Here is a 15,535-nt window from a genome sequence, read left to right as displayed (position 1 = left end):
GCGGTGTTAAATCACAGATAAAAAGAAGACCTGAGAATAGTAAGATTGTGAAGAAACTAGAACTTCCATATGACCTTGATAGTATGAGGGTGGGAGCGGTGGGCACGTAATCGCTCATCGTAACTCCTCATAAAATCAAGATCAAACTTCAAACTGGTAAGTTCTCGTTTAATCTTACTATTTTACTTCGGAGTCACGTGAGTGACTACGTGAAGATTTCAAAGCTCTGATTTTACGCCGGTTACGAATCCAGGCGTCACACACTGAATGGATTGACCATGGATGCGTGTAATCATGAAAGCATTCAGACATTACGTAGTTAAGTAAAGACACTGATGCATTAAATGAAATTTTTTTTTTTTTAAATAGTTACCCCTCCCAACCTTGGGGGGAAACTAAGGGACAGAACTTAAAATGGTACGTGCAAACACCCCCAGTCCGGTTATGGGTTTGTTATAAAAACCGGTGGACCGTCATTTCATTCGTCCATCCTGCAGCCACTAGGATGTCGTCAAGGGGCACGTCCATAGCTCTTGCTGCCGACGTAGATGCAGCCCTGGTGGAGTGAGATTTAACCATATAAATGTTTACTCCTGCTACCGCCATACCTCTTTTGACCATCTGGAGATGGTTTGAGTTGACACCTTTTGGTGTGCTTTTTTATGGCTGGTGAGGACCGATTGTTCTGAGCCTCTGAGGTTCTCCGTAACTCTCAGATAGTGGTGTTAGTATGTTACCACACACACAACCGTTGGTCCTCTGGATATGCCAAGAACTGGATCTCCATCCCTGGCATTCTTGGCCTGCTCTGTTTTATCAGGTTCCTGATTAGGAATGTTATGTTGTTCATATTGGTGGTCATGTGGTCCAACCGTAGCTTTTGCAGTGTCTGGACTCTTTGTCAGCATACCACCTTCAGGGTTAGTTATAGGCGGTCCCCACTGTCAAAGTAGGGTTTGTACCATGCTCACATCCCATGTGTCCGTGTACCTTGGCCTTGGAGGTCTTAAATTGTAAATTCCCTTCATGAATTTTGTTGTAAAGGGGTGCGTTCCTATCGAACCGTGCCCTGCTTCCGGCATCAGATAGGAGGAGAGTGCGCCTCTGGCACTATAGATTGCACTATAACTTTGTTTATAGTTATAGTACAGAGTTGATAGGAACTCCAAGATATCCGTTATCCGAACTGTGTTGTATTTGTTCGGACAGTCCTATGCCTTGAAATGGCCTCCTCAGAATCTGCAGACCAACAAGTTAATACGTTCATGTAGTGGATGATTGCTCTCTGTAACTGGGTTCACTAGGAGGTCCCTGCTCTTGGGTACAGCCATAACTGGCTGGATTATAATTCCCAAAATTTTTGGGGACCAGGCTTGAGTAGGCCAATCTGGCACTACCATTATGACTGTGGCTTAGTCTTGCTTGATTTTTGTCAAGCATCGGTTTGTGAGACAAATTGGCGGAAAGCATACATAAACATTCCTCCCCAATTGAGGGAGAAAGCATCCACTGCCTTTGCTCCTGGATCCAGCTCGCAGGACACATATCTGGGTAACTGATGGTTTAGTCTAGATGCAAAACGGATCAACATCTGGTATGCCAAATTGTGTAGTTATTTCGTTAAATACTGTCTGATTCAACATCCATTCTGTGTTGTTATTAAACATTCGTGATCCAGCATCTGTCACCGTGTTATATCTACCTCGTAGATTTCCCAAATATTCCTCTCGATACACTAGTGCCAAATGAGGTTCGACAATCTGTCGTAAGATACAGATTTTACACCACCCTTGTTAATGGATATATGCCACCGCAGTGGTGTTATCAATCTGAATTTGAACAAGCACCGGTTGCATATCGCTACAGAGAACCTTGAGTCCATATTGTGCCCCCAACAATTCTGGGTAATTGATTCCATGTGTTGGGGAATTACAGACTCCTGCTCATTCCATCTGCTCCCACAGCTCTAGCCTGCGTTGGTGTCTCCCCATCCTTAGCCGCTTGCATAGGTCTGAAGAACCAATGGCTTTCGAGCAAAATTTCCCTTGAGCTGTCTCCCATTCGTTATCCACCATAGTTATTCAACAATGGCCTCTGCTGGCAATCCATAGTTTGCCAATTCGGCCTGCATGTAATCTGAGTGTTCGTTCCTTTGCTTGCTGTAAATTCTGGTAATGCAAAGGCCCGTGACGTACTTCTGGGAATGCAGCTACTATTTGCCAATTACACTCTCTGTTTGCCTGATAGATGGCTAGTATTTGACTATCAGGTCGTAGCAGGCTTAATTAATATAGTCGTTTGTCCCTAGGCAAAGTCACCAACATATTTACTATTTTTGATAGTAAATTCTAGGTAATCAATTGCCCTTGTAGGTGTCAATTTTGATTTAACTGGATGGATGAGGTAACCAATTCTTTCAAACAGGGTTTTGGTTTGCTTTGACTGATGCTTCTGCCAATTCTTGGTGACTCCAAAAATGAAAATGTCCTCCAAATATGCCATTACTGTGTGGTTTTGAGACCTTTGTAGTCCCAGAATTGGTTTCCGTAGTTTAGTCAATAGTCTAGGAGCTGATGTCAACCCATTTGGCAGAGCCATGCCATCCAGTTAAACATCAAATATCTCCTGTTGTTAGTGAATAGACACCGAATAGTATGCATCTTTGAGGTTGATGCATGCCATGTGACCATTTTATAGGAAGCTCCTATAAAACAGTAGTTAGACCGTAACAAAAAATTGCTGTTTCTGAAAGTCTGTACTGCACAAATGAGTTAAACCTGGATGAAATGACATCCTCCATCTGTCACCTGTCCTGGAAGGCAATCCTGCCCAAAATACTGGGCCTTCCTTGAAGACAACTCCGGTCCGAGTTCCAAGTCTGCTTGGAACCTATGTATGTTGTGCAGTAAAAAATAATCACATGTTGTTATCTGTTTTTTAAAACCAGATCTGAAATTCATGTTATTGTCATTTTGAACAAAAACACAAGAGTAAAATTACCAACATGTAACTGGTCCACAATCCCTTGTTTCAGTAAACCTAGACCCACCTACCTCCATGGCTACCGGTGGTCTTGCGTTAAGCCCAAAGGCCCCTGATGCGGGTTCCATTTCTCTCCTTGATTGGGAGTAGGACTGGTAGGGAGTGTGGACTCCATGTTTCTCCTGACCTCTGCTTGGGTCTTGGTCTGAAAACTTCATCATACTGAGCCTGCCTTGTAGGACAATTCTGGCCATAATTCTGAGTCTGCCTTGAAAGACGACTCTGATCATATTTCCGTGCCCAGCTTTCAAGCTACCACCGGCTTCAGTGAACTGCTTACCCCTTATGGAGGTGTGGGGTGTATTGTCGCCTACTGATGAAGTTTTGCTTGTCGTTGGTACCTTGATTGGTCCGACAGCTTTTGCTTCCTTCTTCTGGTCTTACCTGAAGAGAGGATTCGGCGGCTGGTTTCTCCAAAGTCACCCTGATAGTGCTGTTCCCTTGCCGGCATTTGTGCGGATATTCTGCCAACTGCTGTCTCTTGAGGCCATATGCATGTGCTTCAGTATGTTCATACTTTAATTCGAGATCAGTTACCTACTGATCACTCGCACTCCCCTCCATTGAGAGTGAGATTTGTAGGTAGCCCTGAAAACAGGTGCTGCCGCAGGCCCCTGAGAATACCTGTGCTGACATGGCCCCTCCAGCGGGCCTAAATGAGATTCTTGCTTTGGGTCAGAATGAAACTGACCGTGAATGCTCCTCTCCTCAGAGCAGGAGACATTTGCTAGACCTCTATCCAGGAAGCACCCAGTGAAACCTGGATGATTGCAGAAGTATTTTTCTTTTGTGCTTATTATTGATTTTATGTAAAGCACTTTGGTGTCAATGCAAGTTAACTTAAACGGTGCTATATAAGTAAAAGTTACTTACTTACTTCCTTTCTTCTGCTTATCCCTGGGAAGGTCCCCCCCCCCTGCTTTTGTACTCTGATTCAGAGTGGTTTCCTCCATATGTATTTCCCCCTCCAATGGGGAAGACATTGGGCTGCCCCATGTGTGAGGCTCCCGGTACTGCCTGCTGTAGGCCCCGGGCTGACACAGCTCTCTCCTTTAGAGCAGGTCATTGTTGGAGCAACTTCTCCAAAAAGTTGCTCCTATGTGGGAGAGTTGTCCTCAGACGCTCTCCGTTGAGGGAGGGTATCCCTTTCCCCCCCCCCCCCCCCCCCCGGACTCATCTGAGTCAACGGGTTTTGTTTTACTTGCGGGAGGTTTTACATACCGCAGGACCACCAACGGAGCTCCTCCTCCTGCAACGTCTCCTGCCGGTTCTACCGGCGCTATGTCGGGAAACAAGACCGTCGCCCGCTACTGGGAATGCTGCGGTCTTCGGCAGCCGACTTCCCCGCAGACCGTCTCCTCGACATCTGGGCCCTGAAACTATAAACAGCTTCAAGCCCGAAAGAGCGCAGATAAGTGATTCAACTTCCCTTACCTGCCCATCCCGACGGACTGGGAGGACATAGTGCCTCTGCCAGTCCGTCGCGCGTTGCGTTCAGACGTAATGACGCGCATGCAGACGGACGGCCCTTCTTCACGTAGTCACTCACGTGACTCCGAAGTAAAATTGGGGATTATGTTTCAAGGTATTTGAAGGTTAGAGGGAAGATAACATTTTTGTGAAGGAGTCTAAATGCTTATCTACAGTAATCCTATTTGTCTGCATTTGTTTGACCTAATCATCACCCCCTAGTGGAAAATATTGCTCCTCAGATCTCCTTAACATTTCTCTCCTGTTATCTTAAACCTGTGCTCACGAGATTTAGACTCCTCTCTGTTATGCTTGAAGCTGCTGCATGCAACACGTTCTGCCTCTTGCCTGCTCCTCAGTGAGTGCTGACCAACCAGTCCATGCACACACTCCCTACAAATGTAATTACTTAATTTGTTTTAAAGATAATTCTATTTTTATTTTCAGAATAGAGTACGCTCACAACCAGATTACGTTGTGTCTGCGGGTTCTAGCAGCTGTTCAGAAACTGGCTCATGACTCTGCCAACATGTCGAGAGAAACCTGGGAAGTACTACTGCTCTTCCTGCTGCAAATTAATGACACGCTTTTGGCAGCTCCAACAATTGCAGGTTTGTACAAAGATTGATATTGGTTTGTTCATGTCAAGTGTATAGTGAAGAACTTTGTTTTCCTGAAGAAAGGTCCCAAACTGAAACGTCATCTATCCATGTTCTCCAGATGATGCTGCTAGATCCACTGAGTAACTTCAGCACTTGATGAGTTATTTTGTAAACCACCATCTTCAGTTCCTTTATTTTGTATGCCATCCAGACAAATCATACCATACCATAACAGGTAGAGCTAAAGAGAAAGCAAACAGATGGCAGAATATAGTTTTACATCTACAGGGAAAGTGCAGATTATAAAAAGTACAAAGGTTATATGAGGTAGATTGGAAGAACTGGAATTCATCCTTAGCATATGAGAGGTCCATTCAAGAGCCTGACAAACAGTGGAGAACATGCTTCCTAGATTTTGTATCTCCTGCCTGATGGGTGAGAGGAGAAGAGAGTATGACGGTTTTAAGTGGTCCTTGATTATGTTGGCTGCTTTCGCAAGGCAAATATAAAAGTGGATAAGTCTCCAGGTCCTGACAGGATATTCCCTAAGACATTGAGGGAAGTTAGTGTAGAAATAGCAGGGGCTATGACAGAAATATTTCAAATGTCATTAGAAACGGGAATGGTGCCAGAGGATTGGCGTACTGCGCATGTTGTTCCATTGTTTAAAAAGGGTTCTAAGAGTAAACCTAGTAATTATAGACCTGTTAGTTTGACGTCAGTGGTGGGCAAATTAATGGAAAGGATACTTGGAGATAATATATATAAGTATCTCGATAAACAGGGTCTGATTAGGAACAGTCAACATGGATTTGTGCCTGGAAGGTCATGTTTGACTAATCTTCTTGAATTTTTTGAAGAGGTTACTAGGGAAATTAATGAGGGTAAAGCGGTGGATATTGTCTATATGGACTTCAGTAAGGCCTTTGACAAGGTTCCACATGGAAGGTTGGTTAAGAAGGTTCAATTGTTGGGTATTAATGGTGGAGTAGCAAGATGGATTCAACAGTGGCTGAATGGGAGATGCCAGAGAGTAATGGTGGATGGCTGTTTGTCAGGTTAGAGGCCAGTGACTAGTGGGGTGCCTCAGGGTTCTGTGTTGGGTCCACTGTTGTTTGTCATATACATCAATGATCTGGATGATGGTGTGGTAATTTGGATTAGTAAGTATGCAGATGATACTAAGATAGGTGGTGTTGTGGATAATGAAGTAGATTTTCAAAGTGTACAGATAGATTTAGGCCATTTGGAAGAGTGGGCTGAAAGATGGCAGATGGAGTTTAATGCTGATAAGTGAGAGGTGCTACATCTTGGCAGGACAAATCAAAATAGGACGTACATGGTAAATGGTAGCGAATTGAGGAATGCGGTTGAACAGAGGGATCTAGGAATAATTTTCATAGTTCCCTGAAGGTGGAATCTCATGTAGATAGGTGGTAAAGAAAGCTTTTGGTGTGCTGGCCTTTATAAATGAGAGCATTGAGTATAGAAGTTGGGATGTAATGTTAAAATTGTACAAGGCATTGGTGAGGCCAATTCTGCAGTATGGTGTACAATTTTGGTCGCCAAATTATAGGAAAGATGTCAACAAAATAGAGAGAGTACAGAGGAGATTTACTAGGATGTTGCCTGGGTTTCAGCAACTAAGTTACAGAGAAAGGTTGAACAAGTTAGGTCTTTATTCTTTGGAGCGCAGAAGGTTAAGGGGGGACTTGATAGAGGTCTCCAAAATGATGAGAGGGATAGGCAGAGTTGACGTGGATAAGCTTTTTCCATTGAGAGTAGGGAAGATTCAAACAAGGACATGATTTGCGAATTAAGGGACAGAAATTTAGGGGTAATGTGAGGGGGAACTTCTTTACTCGGGGAGTGGTAGCTGTGTGGAATGAGCTTCCAGTGGAAGTGGTGGAGGCAGGTTCGATTTTATCATTTAAAAATAAATTGGCTAAGTATATGGACGGGAAAGGAATGGAGGGTTATGGTCTGAGTGCAGATAGATGCGACTAGGTGAGAATAAGTGTTCGGCACGGACTAGAAGGGCCGAGATGGCCTGTTTCCGTGCTGTAATTGTTATATGGTTATACGGTAATGTGAAGTATAGATGGAGTCGGTGCAAAGGGAGGCTTGATTGTATGTTGAACTGGTCCCCTACAATTGCAAGTGGTCTTGGGTAGAATAGTAGCCGACCCAAGCTATGATGCATAGGATGGGTGGGGTACATCTGTGAACATTGCTGAGTTGTTGGAGACATGCCAAATTTCATTGGCTGCCTGAGGAAGTACAGGCATCAGCATGCTTTAGGATCTCGACCCGAAACATCACCCATTCCTTCTCTCCACAGATGCTGCCTGCCCTGCTGAGTTACTCCAGCTTTTTGTGTCTATCTTGCCCACACCGGAAACATGTCCCAGCTATAGTCACACATGCCCTCGTTTGGTCCATATCCCTCAAATCTGTCATATCTATGTGGTTGTCTTAACTATTTCTTTATTGTTGGGATAGTTCCTGCCTCAACTATACACCCACCACCCTTTGTGTGAAAAAGTTACCCCTCAGATTCCTATTAAATCTTTTCCCCTTCACCTTAAACCTATGTCCTCTGGTCCTCGATTCACCTTCTCTGGGCAAGAGACTCTGTGCATCTACCCAATATATTCCTCTCGTGATTTTATACACCTCTATAAGATCACCCCTCATCCTCCTGTGCTCCAAGGAATTGAGTCCCAGCCCACACCACTTCTCCCTGGCAACAATCTCGTAAATCTTTTCTGTACCCTTTCCAGCTTGATGACATTTTTTCTATAACATGGTCGCCAGAACTAAACACAATACTCTAAATGCGGCCTCACCAACGTCTTATACAACTGCAACATGACCTTCCAACTTCTATACTCAATACCAGGGCTCTCGCTTAACTTTTTTCCCCTGTTGCCAGCCGGGCAACCTTGGCAGCTTTTTAGGTTGCCAAATGACATTTTAGGTGGTCATTTAAGATGGCTTGCATGACGCGTGCTCGGACGAAGCACGCAGTTACCAGTCGGAATTATGCATTCACATATTATTTCTGCTTCAAATAAAGTCACAAACTAACATGTTCACCAATCAAGCCATGATATATACCACAATGACATGCAGCAAAATTATAATACGGTATCTCAACTCTTTTTACACATTGCAATTAATGCAATTTTTATTATTTCTTTCCACTTCCAAACAAAAATGTGGTTGGATTATTCAGCGTATGATCAACCTGTGTCAATAAATCCTGGACCTTGATAACATATATGCTTAACCATACACACTACAAGCATGTTTTCTGTGAAGGACCGAACATTATCATGACATGGCCATAGCATGGGTCGTTATTGCTATTGGTACAGAAACACTCTTGCTTCCCACATAATTTATCCACAACAAAATATACAGGTTGCAAGGAATTTTCTAAAGGGGGACACAGGGGATGTCAGTGAGGACTGAATAGACACAGGAATGGGGATCAGTGCGGGATGAAGAGGAGGGGTCTCAGGAGAAGGGGAGTGGAAGAGAGAGAAAGAGTTCTGTGAACGGTTATTTCAGCTCAGCTGCCTGTCTCGCCTACAGCCCCGTCTCAATCCAGACATGGCTGCTGGTTAACCTGGCGGGACAGGCAGAGCTGAGCTGGGTTTTGCGCTGGCTGTGGGCCTGGGGGCGCCGCACCCGTCTGACTCCTGACGCCTCTGGCCATCTCCGGGCGTGTGGAGGCTCTCGGGCGGGGACGGGAATGGTCCAGTGGCGGTTCGGCAGCAATTGCAGCGCCGGAGACCGGGATCGGTCCTGGCTGCGGTGCAGGGCTGCCGAGAGTGTTTTGTTTCGTCTCCCTCCTCCAATCACCCCCCTCCCTACCCCTACTCTACTTCCGCCTTTGACCGACACCTCCCTCCTCCAAGGGTCTGTTTTGAAAGAGCCGTTGGCGGAGTGGCAGCAGCTGCCGCTAACACACCAGGCGGGGCGGGGTGCGGGAGGAGGAGATGGAGCCGTCGCCGCTGCTGCCCGTCTTTAGCTCCGACCCTCCGTCACGCCACACTTAGCATCTTTCCCACAACCGTCGCCGACACAAAACGTCACGTTCCTTTTCTCCAGAGATGCTGCCGGACCCGCGGAGTTACTCCAGATTTTGTGTGTCTATCTTCGGTATAAACCAAGTTGCCAATCCGGGCAAAATGACTCGCCGTTTAGGTTGCCCGGCGGCAGTTTGAGTGGTCATTGGCACCCGGGCAATCGTGAATTTCGAGCCCTGAATACTCTGACTGATGAAGGCCAATGTACCTTAAGTCTTTTTGACCACCATATCTACCTATGACTCCACCTTCAAGGAGGTAGAAGAGATACGGTGGCAAAACGTTATTTTGCATGTAATCCAAACAAATTATACCATGCATGAGTACAATCCAACCGCATACGAGTACAACAGGTGATGCAAAAAGAGAAAGGAAACAGTGTGGAGTATAGTGTTAAAAGTGCTGAGAAAATGCAGTGCGAGGGCTTTAACAAGATAATTTGGGAGAATCAAGAATAAATCCTTTAGGAGTGACAAGTTTTAACATTGGCAGAAATGTTTTGTTTGTGCTTGTAAAGTGGAGGTAGGGAAGCTGGGCAGTAGTGCAATGAATAGTTGTATCTGAGCATAACAGACACAGATGAGGGGATTGGCACCAGATGGCCAATTGTGGAAAAGGTGTTGGTTGTTGATGGAGTAGATGTGGGTCTGGGACTTCACCTTGGTCAAACAGGATGCCAAGGAAATGTAATTGAATAAAATAATATTCAGTAGGTTAATATTTTATAATGTTTTTAAATAACTGGAAGCACTTTCTTTATCCTGTATTGATTAAACCTAAAAGTAACCCATGTTTTCTCTGCTCAATACTATGTTGGTTTAAAGCTACACCCACATCCATTTAAATTGATTTACCCACATCATTACTACTATGTTAGACACAAAATGCTGGAGTAACTCAGCAGGACGGTCAGCATCTCTAGAGAGAAGGAATGGGTGACGTTTTGGGTCGAGACCCTTCTTCACACTGGCTAGGGATAAGGGAAACGAGAGAGATATAGACGATGATGTAGAGAGATAAACAATGAATAAAAGATATGCAAAAAGGTAAAGATGATAAAGGAAACAGGCCATTGTTAGCTGTTTGTAGGGTGAAAACAAGAAGCTAGTGCGACTTGGGTGGGGGAGGGATAGAGAGAGAGAGAGGGGGAGGGAATGCCGGGGCTATCTGAAGTTAGAGAAATCAATATTGATACCACTGGGCTGTAACCCTCATCCTTCTAAGCTCCAGTGAATACAAGCCTAGTTTTTTCAATCTTTCCTCATATGACAGTCCCGCCATCCCAGGGATCAATCTCGTGAACCTACTGCCTCAATCACAAGGATGTCCTTCCTCAAATTAGGAGACCAAAACTGTACACAATACTCCAGATGTGGTCTCACCAGAGCCCTATACAACTGCAGAAGAACCTCTTTACTCCTGTACTGAAATCCTCTTGTTATGAAGGCCAACATTCCATTAGCGTTCTTCACTGCCTGCTGTATCTGTAAGCCAACTTTCAGTGACCAGTGTATATGGACGCCCAGGTCTCGCTGCACCTCCCCCTTACCCAACCTAACCCCATTGAGATAATAATCTGCCCCCTTGTTTTTGCCGCCAAAGACCTAGGACAGAAAGGTCTTTGTAGGAATGGGACGGAGAATTAAAGTGTTTAGCAACTGGGAAATCAGGTAGGTTCAGGCGGGCTGAGCAAAGGTGTTCCGCGAAACGATCGCCCAGTTTACGTTTGGTCTCGCCGATGTATAAGAGTCCACATCTTGAACAACGGATACTTGATGAGGTTGGAGGAGGTGCAAGTGAACCTCTGCCTAACCTGAAAGGAATGTCAGAGTCCCTGGACAGAGTCGAGGGAGGAGGTATAGGACAGGTGTTGCATCTTCTGCGGTTGCAGGTACTTGGGAGGGGGTGGTTTGGGTGGGAAGAGATGAGTTAACCCGTGAGTTGTGGAAGGAACCATCTGCAGAAGGCGGAAAGGGGTGGAGATGGGAAGATGTGACTAGTGTTGGGATCCAGATGGAGGTGGCGAAAATTTCGAAGGATTATGTGTTGTTAGCGACGACTGATGGAGTGAAAGGCAAGGATTAGGGGGACTCTTTTGCGACGAGAGGGATCAAGGGCAGAGATGCGGTGTACCGAGGAGACATGAGTGAGGGCCTCATCAGTGATGGGAGAGGGGAACCCACATTCCCTAAAGAATGAGGACATCTGTTGTTCCATACGAGGACATCTCGGATGTTCTGGTATGGAACACCAGATGAGGTCCATGTACCTGTCAAATATCTTTAAAATGTTATAGTGCTTATCTTAACTACCTCCTCTGACAGCTCATTCCATATACCTGTGTGGAAAACGTTGCCCCTCTGTTTCTCTTAAATCTTTCCCCTCTCGCTGTTTCTTCGTTATTACAAATCCAGTCCATGCTGCATCTTCTGTTGTTGTAGATTATTTTCACATTTTGCGATCATTAATATCTTTAATTAAATCCATCATACCTTTACCAACCTAGAATCTCTCCATTAAGTCTTGCTTGCCTCCCTCCCCAGAACATTTATTTTTCAACTCTGTGACCACTAAGGAAGATATATTGTGGGTTTCAAAATTTGTCTGCTGATTTGCTTCTCTTTAGGAGGTCTGGCAGAAAATCTTGCCGACAAGTTAATTGGTGTACTTTTCGAAGTCTGGTTCTTGGCTTGTACACGGTGTTTCCCAACACCGCCCTACTGGAAGACAGCTCGTGAAATGTTGGCCAACTGGAGGCACCATCCAGCTGTGGTGGAACAGTGGAGTAAAGTCATCTGTGCACTGACGTCTAGGTTAGTATCTGTGAACCTGTTACTTCTGCAAAATCAATCAGTTCCACAGCCTAGCAGGTCGCAATGGATTATAAAGAATGTTTTAGAAAGCTGAGTATTTAAAATCATAAAAAATAGAAGCAGGCCAACGACTGATCCTGGCTGATCTGTATAGAATGTGAACTCTTCCGTTCCAGTCCCATGTAACCTTGATGCCTCCGATATTTCAAGCTTCTCCCACTTCCTCTTTAAATACCACCAGAGATCTAATCTCCACAGCCCTCTGTGGTAGAGATTCTAGTAATTCATACCCCACCCCTCCACCAGAAACAGACTGGTCTGCACACATCAGTCTTAGATGACCTATCTCCCCTTATTCCTGCCAGTCTACCTTGTCATGCTTTATATGTTTCACACTATAATAAATTCCAAGTATTTTTGTTTGAGCAGGCCATGATAGAACAACCTACAAATCCCAGGAATTAGGTTGGTGAATCTCTTCTGGAATGCCTTTGATACTGCTATGTATTTTTTAAATAAGAGGCTAAAAATACACAGTATTCCAAGTAAAGTTTAACTTTATACTATTGTAACAATCATACTTATTATTAAATGCCAACCTCCCAGCAGTCAAAATAAGCAATTTGCCTTCTTAATTATTTGCTGCATCTGCAAGCTAATTTTACTGTTTCATGCAGAGGAATATCTAGATTTTTCTATACTTGACTCATTTGCAGTCTCTCTGCATTTAGATTATAGCCTGCCTATTCCTCCGACCAAAGATCAGGACTTCACACTTCCCCGATTAAACTACATTTGGCAAATGTTTGCTGACTATCCAGAATCCGCTGGGTGCATAGATCTTCAATGCAGCACCTCCTGCCTAACTATTCTCATATCATCAGCAAACTTGGATACCTTGCACTCTAACCCACCCCCCCTCACCACCTCAACATCATTAATATAAACCATAGATGATTGCAAGTTGAGAACTAATGCTTGGGGCATTGTACTTATTCTGTCTCCAAAAGACTACATTGTTTTGACTTTTATTATGTGATGTGCATCCTTCAGTCCGCGTTAACACACTTTCCAAATATTCTGAGCTCTTATGTTATGCACGGCCTTTTACATGGCACTTTATAGAATGCCAACTGGATGAACACATACTGCATATACTGGCTCCTCTCTATGGATTCTGCTTGTTATATTCTCAAAGAACTCGAGCAAATTCGTCAAATTAAGATTTTCAAAATTATTGATATAAAGGCAAAATATCATGCATTATATGATTCCATTTATGATGAAGCAAAATACTTGGATTTATAACAATGACTTTCACAGTTGGATGTCTACAAGTACGCCATATTGTCGTATTTCATGTAGATGCTTCACATTTACAAAGGTCTGCAATGAGATAAATGGGCAGATATTCTGTTCTTACTTTGTTTTCATAATGGTGGTTAAGAGATTGATGTTAACTGAGACTGTGAGAACTGTTTTTCCATTCTTAAAATAAAGCCCAGTGAGTACATCTCATCTAAAATTTGACCCTCCTGATCAGCGCTCCCCAGGGATATGTTTCCCAACAAGACTGAATTTTCTCGAGCAACGTTGGCTAGCAAGAGACGCACACAGCTGCTGAGTAGTGATCAGTGCGTTTATCTCTACTATGTGAATATCGTTGTAATAGATAAATGGCATAGACTTCACAATCAATTAACTCCATTCTTGAGCATAATGCTGAATATGCTCCTGTGCACTTGGTGTTAGCCTTGATTTTGTGCAGACTTTGGTAAAAGTGATCTCTCTGAGGTATGGCAGACAGACCATTCATTCCAAAGAGCTGAACGAGAACTTTTCCAACAATAGTTTGCATGAGCATTTAGAAACACAGAAAATAGGTGCAGGAGTATGCTATTCGACCCTTTGAGCTTGCACCACCATTCAATATTATCATGTCTGATCATCCAAAATCAGTACCCCGTTCCTGCTTTATCCCCATATCCCTTGATTCCGTTAGCCCCAAGAGCTAAATTTAACTCTCTCTTGAAAACATTCAGTGAATTGGCCTCCACTGCTTTCTATTTATAGGAAATATACAGAGGAGAGACTTTATTGTTTAGATGCAGATTTAAATTCCAAAGTATGAGAACTGTATATTAATCGACAATATCTCACAATCCTCATTATTGGGGCTTCATTACACCTCGGGTATTTATTACACTAAAATGGTTACCAAACCAATCATTTAGGAATTATATTTGTAGTACTAGATGGCACAGCACAGAAATGGGCCCTTTGGCCCAACGTGTCTATGCCAACCATGATGCCTATCTATGATAGTCTCATTCCCACATTATGCCTGTTTACTCTTTCCTACCAGTATACCTGTCCAAATGCCTTTGAAACACCAATTATATCGGCCTCGATCAGTTCTTTCCAGATAACCACCACTTGAAAACTTGTCCCTCAGATTTTCCTTAAATTTCTCCCCACCTTCCAGTTTTAGAATAGCGTTCCCTTGGAAAAAGATCCTGAGTTTGCACTATCGATACCCTCATTATTTTATACATCTCAGTGAGGTGATCCAACCTTCCAGTGAGAGTAAACTTTGCCTATCCAATCTCTCATTATATGTAAAGCCTTTCATTTTGGGCAACAAGCTAGTGAATCTCTTCAATGCTGTTTCTAACGCCACTGCATCCTTTAAGCTTAACTTTCACCTAACAGATGCATAATTATTGGCAGACTGAGTAGTTATATTGTTCATCACTCGTTCTCGAGTAAGACCATAACGTTGAGTTTGTAGTGTTGTGATGTATATGGAGACCAATCTAGGCTCAAACATTCCTTCCATGAAGGTGGCAGAGTAAGTAAGTTTATTGGCCAAGTATTCACATACAAGGAATTTGCCTTGGTGCTCCGCCCACAAGTAACAACATGACATACAGTGACAGTTATGAATGACTCAGAAAACACTAAACATTAATAATAATAAAGCATTAATGATAAAACACCATTGATCAAGCAAGTGAACCAACAAAATACCAGATCAAAGGGAGGCTACAGATTTTTGGCTGAGTAGAGCAACTACTCATGGATAAAAACAGTTTTTATGTCTGGCTGTGGCAGTCCGGAGTCGCCTTCCAGAGGGAAGTGATTCAAAGTGTTTGTGGCTAGGGTGAGAGGGGTCAGAGATGATCTTGCCCGCTCGCTTCCTGGCCCTTGCAGTGTACAGTTCATAAATGGAGGGAAGATTGCAGCCAATAAACTTCTCTGCTGATCGGATGATTCGCTGCAGCCTCCAGGTGTCGTGCTTGGTGGCTGAGCCAAACCATGATGGAGACGGTGAGAACAGACTCTACGATGGCCGTGTAGAATTGGACCATCATTGCCTGTGACAGATTATGCTTCCTCAGCTGCCGTAGGAAGTACATCCTCTGTTGTGCCTTTTTGACTGTGGAGTCGATGGTAGCCCCCCACTTAAGGTCCTTGGAGATGATGGTTCCCAGGAACTTAAAAGACTCCA

At 43.9% G+C, this 15,535-nt stretch overlaps 1 protein-coding gene across 14 annotated transcripts in view; it reads left to right on the top strand.

The window, feature by feature from the left end:
* The window catches only part of ralgapb (Ral GTPase activating protein non-catalytic subunit beta), a 112,975-nt gene that overhangs the window by 21,653 nt on the left and 75,787 nt on the right, over positions 1 to 15,535 (top strand). For all 14 annotated transcript variants that reach the window (XM_033042121.1, XM_033042118.1, XM_033042117.1 and 11 more), the window contains exons 4-5: positions 4,960 to 5,123; positions 11,838 to 12,024. In XM_033042121.1, coding sequence (XP_032898012.1) covers positions 4,960 to 5,123; positions 11,838 to 12,024 — 351 coding nt within the window. The remainder of the gene's footprint in view (positions 1 to 4,959; positions 5,124 to 11,837; positions 12,025 to 15,535) is intronic.

This window comes from Amblyraja radiata, chromosome 23 (genome assembly GCF_010909765.2).
Source record: "Amblyraja radiata isolate CabotCenter1 chromosome 23, sAmbRad1.1.pri, whole genome shotgun sequence".
Taxonomy (NCBI): domain Eukaryota; kingdom Metazoa; phylum Chordata; class Chondrichthyes; order Rajiformes; family Rajidae; genus Amblyraja; species Amblyraja radiata.
The sequence above is the reverse complement of the archived record's forward strand: the minus strand, read 5'-3'. Positions and strand labels throughout refer to the sequence as shown.